Source organism: Lathamus discolor, chromosome 12, assembly GCF_037157495.1.
Source record: "Lathamus discolor isolate bLatDis1 chromosome 12, bLatDis1.hap1, whole genome shotgun sequence".
Lineage (NCBI taxonomy): Eukaryota > Metazoa > Chordata > Aves > Psittaciformes > Psittacidae > Lathamus > Lathamus discolor.
This window is the reverse complement of record NC_088895.1, coordinates 10,896,978-10,911,625: the sequence shown is the minus strand read 5'-3', so window position 1 is coordinate 10,911,625 and position 14,648 is coordinate 10,896,978. Positions and strand designations below refer to the sequence as shown.

The window sequence follows — 14,648 nt, the reverse complement described above, 5'->3', positions numbered from 1 at the left end:
CAAGCATGACCTCAACTAGATAACAGAGGCTTCCTCAGGTGAGCTTTAGTCAAGCCCAAATGGTTAACAGTGGTCATGGCTTCCCGTACTTCCTCAAAGACTCATGATTTTCCTTTAAATTCTTTGGTTTGCTTGTGCCTAACAGAGTAAACCCAAATTCCAGATACAGAACTGAAAGAACAATGTGTCTCTTCAAGTTTTCTCATCAAGGTTGGATTATTTTCTGGAAGGTACACTTAAGTGCACCACAAGCTCTGAACTCTACACAAGGCTGCTGGGTGAGCTTGTACAGTGTAGTTATATATCCTGATTTCTACTTACCTCTTGGTCAGTATAGAAAGGGCTGAATGGCTCTGTCTAGACATTTAATCTATGAAATTTGTAAGCCTAGCCTGATGTTTTTACAGCTACAATTAAAGTCCATCTTTCAGTTCCCTAATTTAGCACCTTTCTTGCCTGCTGGCAAGACTAGAACATTTTAAACAGCAAGAAGAGAATCTAAAATATTAGCTGCTGTCATGTGAGATATTAGTTATTCCCCTGATCCAGTCTTGATGTTTATCCCTCCCTCTTTGAGTTTTGGTAATTATTTCTGTCTTGTATTAATTTTCACAAAACTCCCTAGGTGTAGGCTTTATGATTTAGAATCTCAACTGCTCATTCAATTAATGGGCTTGCTTAATGTGCTTAAACTTTACAGAGACACTTACGACACATTATGAGGGAGAAACAAGGGTTCTGAGGTTCATTTGTGGTTCTCCAGGGCCTGGAGTCCATTTTAGGCTCTTTATCAGATAACTGGATTTATTTGTCATTGTTTTTAAATTCCTGTGGCAGGAGCATCTCTCCAGAAGAGTGACGTGGTTTCCTCTGCCCCATCCCTCACAACCTGGCCTGGTCCCTTTGCAAACAAGTAATTGATTGTAGTTTCAGTACATTGATTAGGATCCAAGAAGCTGATCTGGAAATAGCAAATGCGGAAGTGCAGCTCTTTTACTTTATATATGGGTATTGCACATGGAGGGAGAAACACTGGACAGTGAGCTTTTCTAACCAGAATCTCAAAGCACTTGGCAGTATTTTTAGCAAAGCTATTGCCTAATACTAAGCAGCACAGGAGTTATGTTAATTGTACAGTGGTGTTAGCAAAGGGACGATCTGAAAGGTTTGGCTGCCTGGTCTCACTAAGTGTGCAACTGTCAGCGTTCAGTGGGTATATACCAGCTGGTACAGTGTTTCCCAAAAGATTCCCCTTCTATCCTTGATCGTAGAAGTTGGCATGATAGCGCAACTCAGGTATTGTTCATCTAACGGCTATATACCATGATAGAGCTCGAGAGAGAAATGATGTTATTGAGATTTAAAGCAGAACAAGACTTACATTTCGAAGTCACATGTGATGTGAGGACTGACTCTGGGGAGCAAAATAGGCTGCTACACAGCTTCTGTAATTTTTCTGGGCTCAGTAACCCCTAATTCCTGTTAATACCAGAAAAGATTTGAGGGACCTTGGCAGAGCAAAAACCAACCTGTGTTTCAGCATGTTCCCCACTGAAGTCTACATGAGCTATCTCAATAATTCCAGTAAACCGGAATTTAATCACCGGCTTAGCCAGAATCTCTTCAGATCCGAGTCCCAATGCATTATACCACATGACACAGAACAGTCCTGACAAGAACAAAGTCCACTGCAGTAACACAGCTACATCTTGTAAGCCGTGGCTTTAAAAGATTAAAACCACGGTTCATGGACTCTGATGGAGACTATCACCTCTGTCTCACTTTGAAGCAGAATACAAACCTTTACACAGATCCAGATACATGTATAGATGCATGTACTTATATCTACAAACATGTTATACATTAAATGTATTATATATAATGTAAAGGTATAAAAACACACATTCATAAATATAATTTAAACCCCTACCTCTTGAAGCAGTTCTGTCTTCCCAGGATGCAGGTCAAACACACAGCTATGTCATGGTCTTTACATAAACAGGATCTGTGCTCAGGACCTTGATCTTGTGCCAAAGGATCCCTGGAACCAAGAGGGTAGATGAGTTGTAGTTTAGAGCCCACGCGCTAGTTCTGGCAGGAATTCTGAATGCTGACACAAAGCGACTACAAATACGTTTTGTTAAAACAATTACTGAGAAGTTCTAAAAATTAATGCTTGTGCTGCACTCGTGCTCCTGAGCCATGAGGGGATCTTTGTCTGTCAGTGTTCCGTGCTCAAGGAAAAAGGAATGGATTCTGTTTTATGGTTCTGAGTCAGTCTTTTTCTTACTAACATATGGCCCCATTTTTTCCACGTTCTTTAAGCAAGTTGTAAACATAAACTTTGATGCACATGGAGTTTGATTCATGAACAGTTTACTTTGCCTCACATAAAAGATTCACATAGGTTATATAACATCTGTAGTTTGAGTAGTATCCATTGAGGAAAGCAGAACTGATTCCCTGGGGTCCATTTATCACTGTTTGCTAATTAGGAAACTGAAAATGCAGTATGCATGGCTCACATTATCAGTGCTGTCTCTGGACTGATGCATCATTCCTTGGGCTTCCTCAGGAACTTTTATTCATTTCCTAATTATTTCTTTTTTCTTTGAAGGTTTCTGACAGCTGTGACTCCATCTTCGTTAATGGCAAGGAAATGAAAAGCAAAGTGGATACTATTGTTAACTTCACTTACCAGCATTTTACCACTCAACTAGAAGTGACGGTCTGGGTTCCCAGGCTCCCGCTGCAGATCGAGATCTCTGATACAGAGCTGAGCCAGATCAAAGGCTGGAGGATACCCGTCACCTCCAATAAAAGGTACGCTGTCCACATACATGCTCGGGGCCTCTATGTTTAGAACACAACACGTTTTTAGAGTGTTTCTGAGAATCTAAACTCTCCTTTTTGAACTTCGGCTTTACTCTGTCTTGGCCTTCATTGAGACATCCAACAGCACTATCAGTAGGCTACGTTTTATCCCAGTCTGTGTAGTCAGTGGCTTTGCCTGGAGCATTAAGGAATTCCACACAATCTCAGGAAATTGTAACTCCAGTGTGCAAATCTGAAGACAAGGGCTTGGACCTCACCCACTGTTATGTAACATGTGTGTGATATTCAGCATGGCTGGTGCTCAAGGTTCTGCTTACAGTGGTAAATGAAACAGGGAGAAACAGGGAGTGAGGTCACTGGGCACTGCCAGGGCGGCTGGATTAGATACTCTTTCAAGGTCCCTTCCAACCTAAACCATCCTATGATTCTGAAGCTTTGCATGATTTTCAGTCTCTGTAGTGTACAGCAGACCTGGCTGAAGCATCACTTAGCACATCCGAACTAGGTGAAAGCATGTTCATGTTCCTTATTGAAAATTGTATTCTGATGAGCAGGTTCTTCCAGGACAAATGTGGATAGGTAAAAAGGTGTGTTGGGGGGAGGTAGGGAAAGCAGGGATTTTGAGCTCTGTTCCCATTATTCCCTAATGAAAATACCCATCATGTGCACAATTTGCAAGATTAAGAACTTCCAGTAATACTGTTACATTGGTGGATTTCAGGCTAAGTTGAAAAATGCTACTGGAGAACAAGGCATGACACCAGCTCAGATTTATAATACAGTGAAAAAGCATTTCTGGCAGCAGTAAGTGCAGTGCTAAACACCAAGGCAGTTCTTGCAGAAGCACTCACTTTGCCCAAGAGAACATCTCAGCTATTGAAGAGCCTTAAAGAGCCCAAACAGGCAGCAGTGGACTAGAATTACCCAATACTTTATGAAGGCATAAAACTAAGGGTAATAGGACAGAATTTACCAGACATTCAGACAATGAGCTCCAAAGAAAGGGACTGACTTACCTTTGGGCTATGGGGACATTTCTGGAAGTGACAGAAGAGGTGATGAGGATCTAGCACAAAAGAAATGTGTGTTCGCTTCTGTGATAAAGGCAGAGTTGCCACTTGGGGCAGGGAGAGATGTGCTGGGTGGCAGATGAACGTATGCTGACTGCTTAAAGTTTCACTTACTTAACTTACCTACTTCTGCTTGTAATGTGTCCAGCACTGCAACACTCCCTTAGGCGCAGCTCCTACTAAAACCAGTGGGGATTTTGCTGAGCAAATATCTGCAGGATTAAGCTGTTGCTGTTTATTACATGAGTAAACTTTGAGCAGCAAGCTCAGTGAGTTAGACATTCAGCTGTGCTTAACGGTCGTGGACATTCTGACTTTAAGCCCATTACATGCAGTGCTAAAAATTTACCCCCTGGTGTCTAGTTCTGATTTATTTGGCCAGCTGAAATAAAGATAATGGTCTGAGAGCCTGCTTTGTTTGCAAGCTGGCAAGCGGGGCAGGTTTGCTGCTGGCACATTCTCAGCAAGCCTTTCCATGGAGGGTGGAAGAGAAAGGGTGGCCCCCGTCTTGCCCCCCAGAACTGCAGCTGGGGGGTTATGACACTGCGTGTCAGCAGTCCAGGCCCGTTGGAATGGGAAAGGTTTCAACTAGAAATAAATTATCTCTTGGTTTATGGAACATTCATGGGGATTCTTTTTAAATTTGGGGAGCTATTCTAAATCAATAGGTAGTGTAGGACTAGCATTAGTTGTGCTCACTCTGACATTTGCTTTGTACCAAAGGTTTTTACATTTCCTTTATTTTTAGATTTGGATGGGTTTTACCTGAGATTTAGTGGCTTTTCTTGTTCTTTTTTTTTTTTTTTTTTTTTTTGTATTTTTTATTTTTCTCTTAACTTTTTCCTGAATCCTCATTCAGTGATGCAGCCAGAAGGCCACACTCGCTTACTCTGAGCAATGCTTCAGCCTTCATATGCCTGCCCGGCCTGTGTCATACAGTGTTAGTGCTGTGCAGTGAGAAGATTGTCTTGTGTGATACCTGAGGATAGGCTTGAAAGAGGGGATAGGGCCTTAATCTTATTTAAACCCCCAGATGCAAGCATTTCCCAGCAGGTATGGTTGCCATAGCATTGTATTGCTTCAACTTCACGTAGAGCCATATACAGAAGGTAACATTTTTGAGCATTTCTTACAGGGGTTGTGCAGACACTTTCTCAGCCTCTGAACACTGCTCTATCTCCCCTGGTTCCCCCACTATTTCCTTCCCACATGCTCAGTGTAGCTGTGCTGGTTCAGTTGTCAGAGGGGCTGAGCCAGATGGCAAAATATAACTGGGTTTACAATAATCTTGTAAATGTTTTTATTGGTGCTGTCAACAAAAGAAATCTTGTGAAACTTCTGTCCCAGCATGGCTGTTCTTCATCTGAATATAACAGCTTCTATTTCAGACCTGAAAAGTGTTTATATGCCTCAAAACACATCTGTTCTTTCCAATGATGTTTGTTGATCTAATAAAATGCATTGCTTCTCTCTCTAAACCCTGCCATGTCTGTAACGGTTAATTACATGTGATTACAGACACGCTGGCTTACCTAACTCCCTGAGTAATTGCCACAAAGGACTGAAAAAGGGTTTTTCCAAGTTTTACAAATGCCCTGTGCCCAGCTCAGTTTGAACTGTGTGGCTTCTCACCAGGTCTGAACTGCTGTAAGAGCAGGAACTTCCTGGAGGCACAGAAAGAGCAAAAGCAGGAAACTGGGACAAAACCAGTCTCCCCTGTGTAAGAACAGTAATACAGTTTAGCATATCAGTCTGTAAGTATATGGCAAACCTTTGTTTATTGTCCAGAGGAGAACTTGATCTGTGGTGTGTGCTACTGCAGATGTGAACGGCCTCCCTTGCCAGATGAAAGTTGGATGAGCTCGTGACTAATGCATGGACTGTGGTCCTTGAGCTAGCTCAGGCTAACAGAAACCCTGCTGCTGCAACAGGCTGCCCAGCAGCCCACAGCCTCAGCAAACGAAAAGTGTAGATTTAAACTGAAGTCAAATATGAGAGTGTAGAAGAGGCCCAAGCAGACTCTGCTGGTCTAAGAAGAACATTTTGATTCCTCATGTATCTGCAAAATAATTACCTCCTTCTTGAAGTTCCTGCACTACCAGCTGTATGCGCATACATTGATGTGGGTGAGTGGCTCCCACTTGCATTAATAGCAGTTGTATGGCTAAAGGCTCACAGAACAAGCCGGAGATTTAAGTAAATATTTGCAGCTGGGACAGCAGTCAGTTTTCACAATGCTCCCAGGGAGGCAGCTACCTCACAGTAGCTGTGGTAAAGCCCTTACTGTGTCATGGTAACTCAGAGTAGCATCAGCCCTCAAAACCTTCAGCACAGTTAAGAGAGATGTGGTATTGCTTATGAATGGCAGTCTGTTGGAGTAGTGGTTAATTAGGTGGTAGCTTTATTTTGGTCTTGTCTAGTACTAGAGACAAAACCAGGGAAGTAAGCCTAAGTTAAATGCAGGAAAAAACAAACTGCTTCAGGCAAACCCCTTTGTGACTGCTGCCACTCAAAAATGAAGCCATAACTGCAGGTGAATTAAGTGAAACCAGATTCAAATCATTCCATTTGTGAGTGACATCCACACAATGCTTGAACATGCTGTAAATTCCCTCCTTTACTTAACACACAGACTCTAATGACCTATGGAGATAAGGCCATAGAGATGTCTGTAAGTAGGCAGAGGGTATTTTCAAGGCATGTAAAGGTACCGAACTGTGTTTCTTCTTGAACTGTGGCTGGAGCTATCTGCAACTTATTCCTGTAGCTCCCATTAAATCAGCTTTCAGTGGCTCGTATTCTGTGTCCAAAGTATTTTTTTTCATTTTTCCCAATTAGAAGTGTTGCAATTGTTTTTTAAATACACAACTCTTTAATGGGTATTTAAATTCAAAGCCAGCAAAACTGATTTCTTTAGGGTTTTTTTGTAACAGAAAATTGGCATCTGGCCCAAGAGCACGATGCCTGGTTTGAGAGTGGTGGAAATTAAAAGAGACATACTTAAACTGCTCACAGACAGCATCTATAATGTAAAGTTGACAGATCACTGATTAGATCAGTGCTAGCAGGCACCCTTGTAACAGGGCTGCTGTTGTAACTCAGCTCTCTGGCAAAGGCTTTCTCTGTGTGAAATGTAAATTCAGTGTAATTCTGGCAACACTGGTTCACTACAGAAAAGCAGAAAATTTTCCAAGCAAGTCTGCCAAACAGGAAGAAATAGGATAAGAAGGATTCTGAGAGCTATCCAGAGCTAACCTTAGAGATGACCAAGGCAGGGAGAAGCACAGTATGCAGCAAGAGCTTATATTCATGAGGACATCTCTTAAAAAGGAAACGAGCTCACTGCTTTAATGAAGGATTTTAAGCCTACTGAAAACACTATAACAAGTTTAAGACTCTAAAGGGAATTACGCAGTTCAGTGGATCTCAAAACATTTTGTTGTGCCCGTGGAGACAAAACACTGAAGTGCTGTGATTACTGAATCAGGATTTGCGGCTCTGAAGTAGAAATCGATATCATTTGTTTAACTAAAGCAAGAACTGGAGTCGGTACCTGGTGATGCAGACTTGCAAAGCTTGTACTGAAAATTCAAACCTCTCTCTTCACTTTGCACTGATGTAAGAGAGTGCCTTGCCCATTCCATGCTTTAGGGATGCTTTTCTGCTGTTCCACAGTTACACACAATCAAACCCACGTATTTCTAAGGAGAATTGTACAGATACAAACACTTTTATAAATGTTTCTGCGATGAAATTGAGCATTTACCTTTGTTTGTTAGAGGTGACACAAGGAAAGAGTTGGTCCTGAATCATCTTTTTATGGTTGGTGGTACTGGCTGCCCACAGTCTTCATCCTGCTAAGACAGGCAGAAGCCTTTATGCAACACTCCTCGCCTCTGGTCATTCTTCCCACAACCCAAATTTTTGAGCTGTATGGGACTGGGGCTAAACAATTCTTTCCCTTGAAGTTGCTTTGAGTGTATTTCCTCTTGAACACAAATCCTGTAAGTACTCCCTACCTGAACAGCTTCTGTGCATTCCCCAGTTCTGCACAGGTATTAATGTTACTGTCTCTATTACTAAAAAAGGGTTAAAACCACAAATCTCAGCACTACAGCTGGTTTTCAAAAAGTCTGTGGTTATCAGAGCTGGGTGATGGTTTTGATGGGCTGAAGAGGGTCAGAATACAGGAGTTAGAAGTGGGAATGTTAAGGAGTTCATAAACTCTTTATCAGAATTACAAGCCAAAAGCAATCTAAGCAGCCATGGGCCACGTAAGCTCTATGAATATTCCCTTCTTGAATAATCCCTTCATCTGTTTTGCTGCCTGGCTGTAGTCCAGACTGACCCGTGTGTGAGGAAGGAGAGAACAACTGAAGTTTCCTGAACCACCCAGCGAGTCCAATTCCGCAAGATTCATTTCTTTGTGCAAATAAATCCCGGTTTAGGATCCTGTTTTTTTTTTCTTAATAATTCAGTGTTACTCAGTGACATTTCATTCAGCGAGTAATGATGGACACTGTTTTGCACACAGAGAACCAAAGAGGCTCTACCAAATACCATTTACTTTAGGCCAAACATATATATTCAGCTACCAAGTGGTGCACTGAAAATGTATTTCCAGTGTATTAGATTCTGTAACACCAGCACTTTCGATCATTTTGAAGAGAACAAGGGCTTTTCTTAGATATGTTTTCAGCTGACTGTTTGCCAACTTCGTCATAAAGCAATTTATAACACAAGCAATTCTGTTTTATAATAGTTTTTCATAGCTAGTATTTCAAAGGAGAAGATAAAGGGATACAATAAACACAAAACTACTTCCCCAAAATACTGTGAAAAATAAGAGGCTTACCCTGAGTTTCTCACCCTTGCTATAGAGGTGGCTTCAGGCTCAATAAATAAGTAAAGGAGGAAGGCAAATTATTTCTGAGCAATGAATTCCACAGCATGGGGCATAATGAGTGCCAGTGTAACCACCTAGTGCTTAATACCTGACTTGACAGAGGTAAGAGAATCCATGTATTTGTCCCAAGGAATAAACAATACCACAGGAAAAGAATTGATGGGAAATGGGGTTTTAAACCAGACAAAGCTCTGTGAGGTGTGACAGCACAGCTGTCAGGTACAAATCACTGGGCTGCCTCATAGAAGGTTTATGGGAAGCTGTTGGGTTGTCATGGGTTGTATTTTGCAGAGGGGGACTGGTAGGTAGGAAACATTAAAGTGTCTAATGCTGCTGTTGTTTCTGTGGGGTGAGTGGTAGCCTCAGCACTCTGCATGGTGTAATCTAAGTAACTCATGTCTTGAGTGGAAGCCCCTTGGGGTCATTACCTGACTAAATATACCAGACACTTGCTCGAACTGTGTAAGATTGAAGGTGAAATAGCGTGTTTCTCAAATGCAGAAGGCTTAATGAACCTATGAGCTACACATGTGGGATAAGGTGTGGTGGCATTACCTAAAGCAGGGAATCCTGAATGTGCTACAAGAATTTTGCAGAGAAGAGGAAGGTGATAAAAATGTTACGAGCAAAGGTGGAGGAAAGGATGCTAAAACATCTCCTATCCCCATTGAGCTGCCACAGGGCTTTGTTCCCGAACTGCCCTCTTATAAACACTTCACGTTGCTTTCCTTAGCCCTGTGCAGGATTTGGCTGCCGCTTGCAGACACGGTGAACAAGCAGTGGTGCCACTGAAATGTCAGCCATAGCAAAAGTATTTTCAGGTTGCCGGGAGGTCCCACTCAAACAAGGAATTCATTAACAGAAGTGACAGTAGGTTTTAAATTGTACAGCACAGAAAAGCAGTAGAAGCATCCCACCCTGATGTAGTAACCTACCCATCCAAAATCTGGTTTCCTGTTTTTCACACAGCAGCAGATGATAACAGCATTAATCTAATTGAAAATACTGTGCAGCTGAAGCACTGTAGTGTTGTAGGGAGATCATGGCGATGCAGATAACAAACCTGGATCCCTTTACAGGCCTACCCGTGACAGTGAGGACGAAGAGGATGATGAGAAAAAAGGCAAAGGTTGTACCCTCCAGTATCAGCACGCCATGGTGCGAGTCCTCACACAGTTTGTAGCTGAATCCTCGGAGTTTGGAGGCCACCTGACCTATATGCTGGGCTCCGAGTGGCAGTTTGACATCACTGACCTTGTGGCTGATTTCATGAAGGTGGAAGAACCCAGGATTGCTAAGCTTCAAGATGGCAGAGTTCTGGTTGGTCGTGAGCATGGCATCACCACGGTTCAGGTACAGCCCACGATGTATCTGCAGCTTCCACAGAGGGAGTTCTGGGTGCACACACACAGCAGATAGCTTAGAAGACTAATTGTTTTCAGGAAAAAAGTAATAAGCTGATAAAAACATACGTGCTGAACATAAAAGGAAGTTAGAGCAGGTTTTTTCATAACTTCCATAAAATACCTTTAGGTGAACCCTGATGGAATTTATCCACATTAATGTGACAAGCAACACAGTGAGATTTTCTGAACAGTGAAGCAGGTTCCATGCTGCACATACCTAGCTCCTTTTAAGTGGGGCATTGTGAACTTAACTGCTGGGGAGTTTTACCAAAGACGTACATGCATCTTTATATGCTCAAATGTCTTTGAAAAATTAGTCCCAATACATTCACAAAATGGACACAAAAATAACCTTCAGAAATCTTTCCGTGTTCATGATCACTGCCTGTCTCTCTGTCTAACTTCATACGTATTTCTTAATCAAACTAAAGGAATACGAGCACTGGTGCTCTTCTTAACTGCAAACATCCATAATGTTCCAGTCACACCAGGTTTCCTTTGTAGTCATCACAAAGGAACAGGTACTTCTAGAGCTCAGCTCCTTTCAGCCTAAAACAAACATCACAGAGAGGTCAAGGGATTTCTGCCCTTAAAAAGCATCTTTCACTCCAGTGACTACAAGAGAGCAGCAGGCAGCAAGCTCCGATGCAGGGAGCTGCGCTGGGGATTTCTCATGTTTAGCCAAATCACATCTCAAATATTTTGGGCTTGAACCAGCTGTTTCTGGCATCAGCAGAAAGATGACTGTCTCTTTCTAAGCATGTTAGAAACGAGGTCTTAGAACAAACTGATAGGACTGTGTTGGCTTTGAAAAACGCAGATGGGCACCCAGGGGGATTTTCAAAGTCCTCTTTCATTTCATTCAGGTCCTCTGTCCCTACAAAGGCATCAGGCCAAGTTCCTGTCAATCAGCCAGGCTTTGTACACTTACTTATTCCCTTACTGAGTTTCAGCGTTAATCAGTGTCTTACACTACGCCTCATGCTAAACTGCATTCACAGGGAGCTTTATACCCCTCACAAAAATGACTTTTCTAAACCAAATCCATTTAATCTATACTCTATAGTTGAGGTGAAGTTGCAATTTTGAAACAATTGGTTGTTTTATTAAATTATTTTTGTAACTAAAGTAATTTAGCAGCAAATAAGTGTAAAGTCCTGGGGGGAACATCGATTATAGCTTATACGTGGATGTGACAACCCCAAGATTAATACAAAGTACTGGGCCTATTAGAGTCTAATGTTGCTTTAAAGCAGTTAGTTGCTGTTTCATGCAATTGCTTTCTCTTTCAAGGTTCTGTCACCTCTTTCCGATTCCATCCTGGCAGAGAAGACAGTGATCGTTCTCGATGACCGTGTAACCATTACAGATCTAGGCATCCAACTAGTCTCAGGCTTGTCCATCTCCTTACAAATCAGCAAAGGAAGCAAGAGAGCTATCGTTTCTACCACCTCTGCATATGATATTCTTCATACTCCAAAACAGGTATGATCCAAAACAGTATCTAGAATTAATTTTTATACATCTTTTTCATTGTATTTATCGTAGAATTGAGACTCTGGATCACTACAGAAAGTGTAACTATCTTTTTAACACTAGCAATCTGCAGTAAGAAGACTTGCTCTGGTCAAAACATCCTTAAAAATGGTATTTTTGCAAGTGTTTCTTAGTTCCCAGAAAAGGCTATAATCACTTTTGTGATGAGGAGCAAAGCAGATGTTTTTATTTTCTTTTTGACGAAACCCCTACAAACCAATGTTAAACTGTGTAATTATTTTGCCAGTGTCAAACAGACCTAAATATCTGAGTGCCTGATCTGTGCTCTCTTACCTGTCTCTTAACTTTCCCATATTTTGCCTTCTCCCTGCAGGAAGCCATAGTCAGTGCGTGGATTCTGTTCAGCGATGGGTCAGTGACACCTTTAGATATCTATGACTCCAAGGACTTCTCCATCACCGTCACCTCACTGGATGAGATGGTAGTGTCTACACACCAAAACCTTCAGTCCAGATGGCCTGTGGTGGTGGCAGAAGGGGATGGGCAAGGACCTCTGATTAAAATTGAAATGGTCATCAGTGAGCCATGCCAGAAGACGAAGCGGAAGAGCATACTGGCTGTTGGGAAAGGAAATGTCAAAGTGAAGTTTGGTCAAAAAGATTCTGACCAAAAAGGAAGCACTAATGACATTGATGATACGGATAGAGATTTTAAAAGCCATGCAATCAATTCTATAGAGAAACCTGCTGAACAAGAGAGGACAGTACAAGAGTGGTTCAAAAACCACGAGGACATGTCCAGTCATGAGGACAATGCAAACAAAAGCACAACTTTCATATATCCCATTGATCAGGAGTCCCTGGAGGATGGCCAGCTCCAAAATAACCCAACCGCCTTCACAGGTTTCCCTGTGCAAGTAGAAATACCAGGAGAAAGCAATCCCAGTGATCTCACATTGACTTCAAGAGGATTAACAGATTTGGAGATTGGCATGTATGCTCTGCTGTGTGTTTTCTGTTTAGCAATCTTGGTCTTCTTGATTAACTGCGTGGCATTTGCTTGGAAGTACAGGCATAAAAGGTTTGCTGTGAGTGAGCAAGGCAATATCCCCCATTCCCATGATTGGGTCTGGCTTGGAAATGAGGTTGAACTGCTGGAAAACACAGTTGACATTTCGCTCCCGTCAGAGGAGTGCACTACCATGATTGACAGAGGAATGCAGTTTGAAGAAAGCAACTTTCTCCTTAATGGGAGCTCTCAGAAGACTCTTCATAATCATATCCTCAGATCTTCTGAGTACCTTTGTGAAAAAGAAGTTAAAAGTGAACCTATAAATCCTTCTGGGCCAAAGCAGAAGCGAGTAAAGTTCACTTCATATACAACAATACTGCCAGAGGATGGAGGCCCCTACACCAATTCAATTCTATTTGACAGTGATGATAATATTAAATGGGTATGCCAAGATATGAATCTTGGCGATTCCAAGGAACTTAGGGACTATATGGAAAGACTGCAAGACAATATGTAAAACTACTTTCTTATGTTTGTAATCACCTTTATGCCTTCTGTTTATGGATGGTGGAGCAGTCAGTCCAGTCAGCAATAGGAACAAGACAGCCCAACCTTGGAGTTACAGAGATGATAACCTGATATCACTGAGCAGGTACAAGAGGCTGGCTGAGTTAAACCTGTTTCACCACAAACCAGGATGTGCCCCTAAAACAGCTACCTGTAGGTGTTGGAGGTGTCACACACTATGGCTGTTTTTGTATACTGCCTGGTACTAGCAAAATGCTAATACAACTACGCTCAGACTCAGAGGAGACTTCATTGTTTGTCATCTCCCATGATAAATGGTAAATCAGAAAAGAAAGGGATACTTGTTTGCATTGATTTTTCTAGTTGTCGTCCTTTGTAAAGCACAGTAGACATTTCTTGCTTACAGCCTGAAACGAGGCTTACATTAAAAGGGATCTGAATGAATCTAATTTTATTGCCTATGTGCAATGCAGCCAAGTAGTCGTCTTATTTTTTACAGATATAAAAACCCCCATGTGGTTAATTTCTTTCCCTATTGTTTATGAATATTATTTGACTTACTTAGGAAACATTAAATATTTACGTTGGAGGGTTTTTTTCAGTTGTACCAAAGTGTAGTACGGTAATATTTATAATGATTTAAGTTTTCTGTTCATCTGCATCAGCCCCTAGAGATACCTCTTTCATCACCAGTTATCTTTCTCCTTTTCTTATGGGTACATGGGTCGTTAGTATTTGAAACATAGAAAGGTATTAGAACTCTTACTGGGAAAGGGTTGTATCTTCTTACAGGGAAATGTAAATACAATAATAAACCCTGGAAAATAAAAATCAAGGAGTAACCCTGGGTTTACTTTTGTCATTGCTATTGTGAAAAAGTAACCTACAACAAAACAGCACATACTTCAGAGGAAAATGCTTTCCTGAAACAGCAGCTGGGTTGACAATAAACATTATCATCAGAATAAGAAAGTCACATGTGGCACTGAAATGCAGAGAACAGGAAGGATATTTCCTAGCAAGCAAAAGGTTGGAGTCGGTGTTGCTCTGCACTAATTAGGACACCAGTTGTCGAATTCAGCAGGACAAAGAAGTCCATGCTCAACAGTTAATGTCCAGACCTAGTCTAAAACATCTCTGACTGTAAAGACACTAAAAACTTTACACCACTTTACTTCATTGAAGAAGGGAAGAAGGAAAGAAAAGACACACTGGGCACATTACAAAGTGACTGACTATTCTCAAGTTTAATAAGGGAAATAGGCTGGAGATTCAAAGCTCTATTTCATACGCATTACGTGTAATTTTGTACTGAAGGATGACTCAAATAAGCTGAAAATCACAGCTAGAAAAAAAATGAATCTATGTAATACTCAACAAAAACAATAAAGCACA

At 41.5% G+C, this 14,648-nt stretch overlaps 1 protein-coding gene and 1 long non-coding RNA gene across 7 annotated transcripts in view; one reads left to right on the top strand and one right to left on the bottom strand.

The window, feature by feature from the left end:
* The window catches only part of TMEM132B (transmembrane protein 132B), a 243,399-nt gene extending 229,299 nt beyond the window's left edge, over positions 1–14,100 (top strand). For all 5 annotated transcript variants that reach the window (XM_065692445.1, XM_065692444.1, XM_065692449.1 and 2 more), the window contains exons 6-9: positions 2,618–2,823; positions 9,891–10,164; positions 11,511–11,702; positions 12,088–14,100. In XM_065692445.1, the coding sequence (XP_065548517.1) occupies positions 2,618–2,823; positions 9,891–10,164; positions 11,511–11,702; positions 12,088–13,242 (1,827 nt within the window). In that variant the 3' untranslated portion in view covers positions 13,243–14,100. The remainder of the gene's footprint in view (positions 1–2,617; positions 2,824–9,890; positions 10,165–11,510; positions 11,703–12,087) is intronic.
* Positions 1–14,648, bottom strand: part of LOC136020851 (uncharacterized) — a 72,370-nt gene that overhangs the window by 6,150 nt on the left and 51,572 nt on the right. The window contains exons 7-12 of one of the 2 annotated variants that reach the window (XR_010615520.1): positions 12,048–12,331; positions 10,066–10,205; positions 7,672–7,759; positions 2,699–2,853; positions 1,931–2,041; positions 1,382–1,479 (exon numbers count right to left, since the gene is read on the bottom strand). This is a non-coding gene — a long non-coding RNA (uncharacterized LOC136020851). The remainder of the gene's footprint in view (positions 1–1,381; positions 1,480–1,930; positions 2,042–2,698; positions 2,854–7,671; positions 7,760–10,065; positions 10,206–12,047; positions 12,332–14,648) is intronic. The other variant, XR_010615521.1, reaches the window with a different exon arrangement.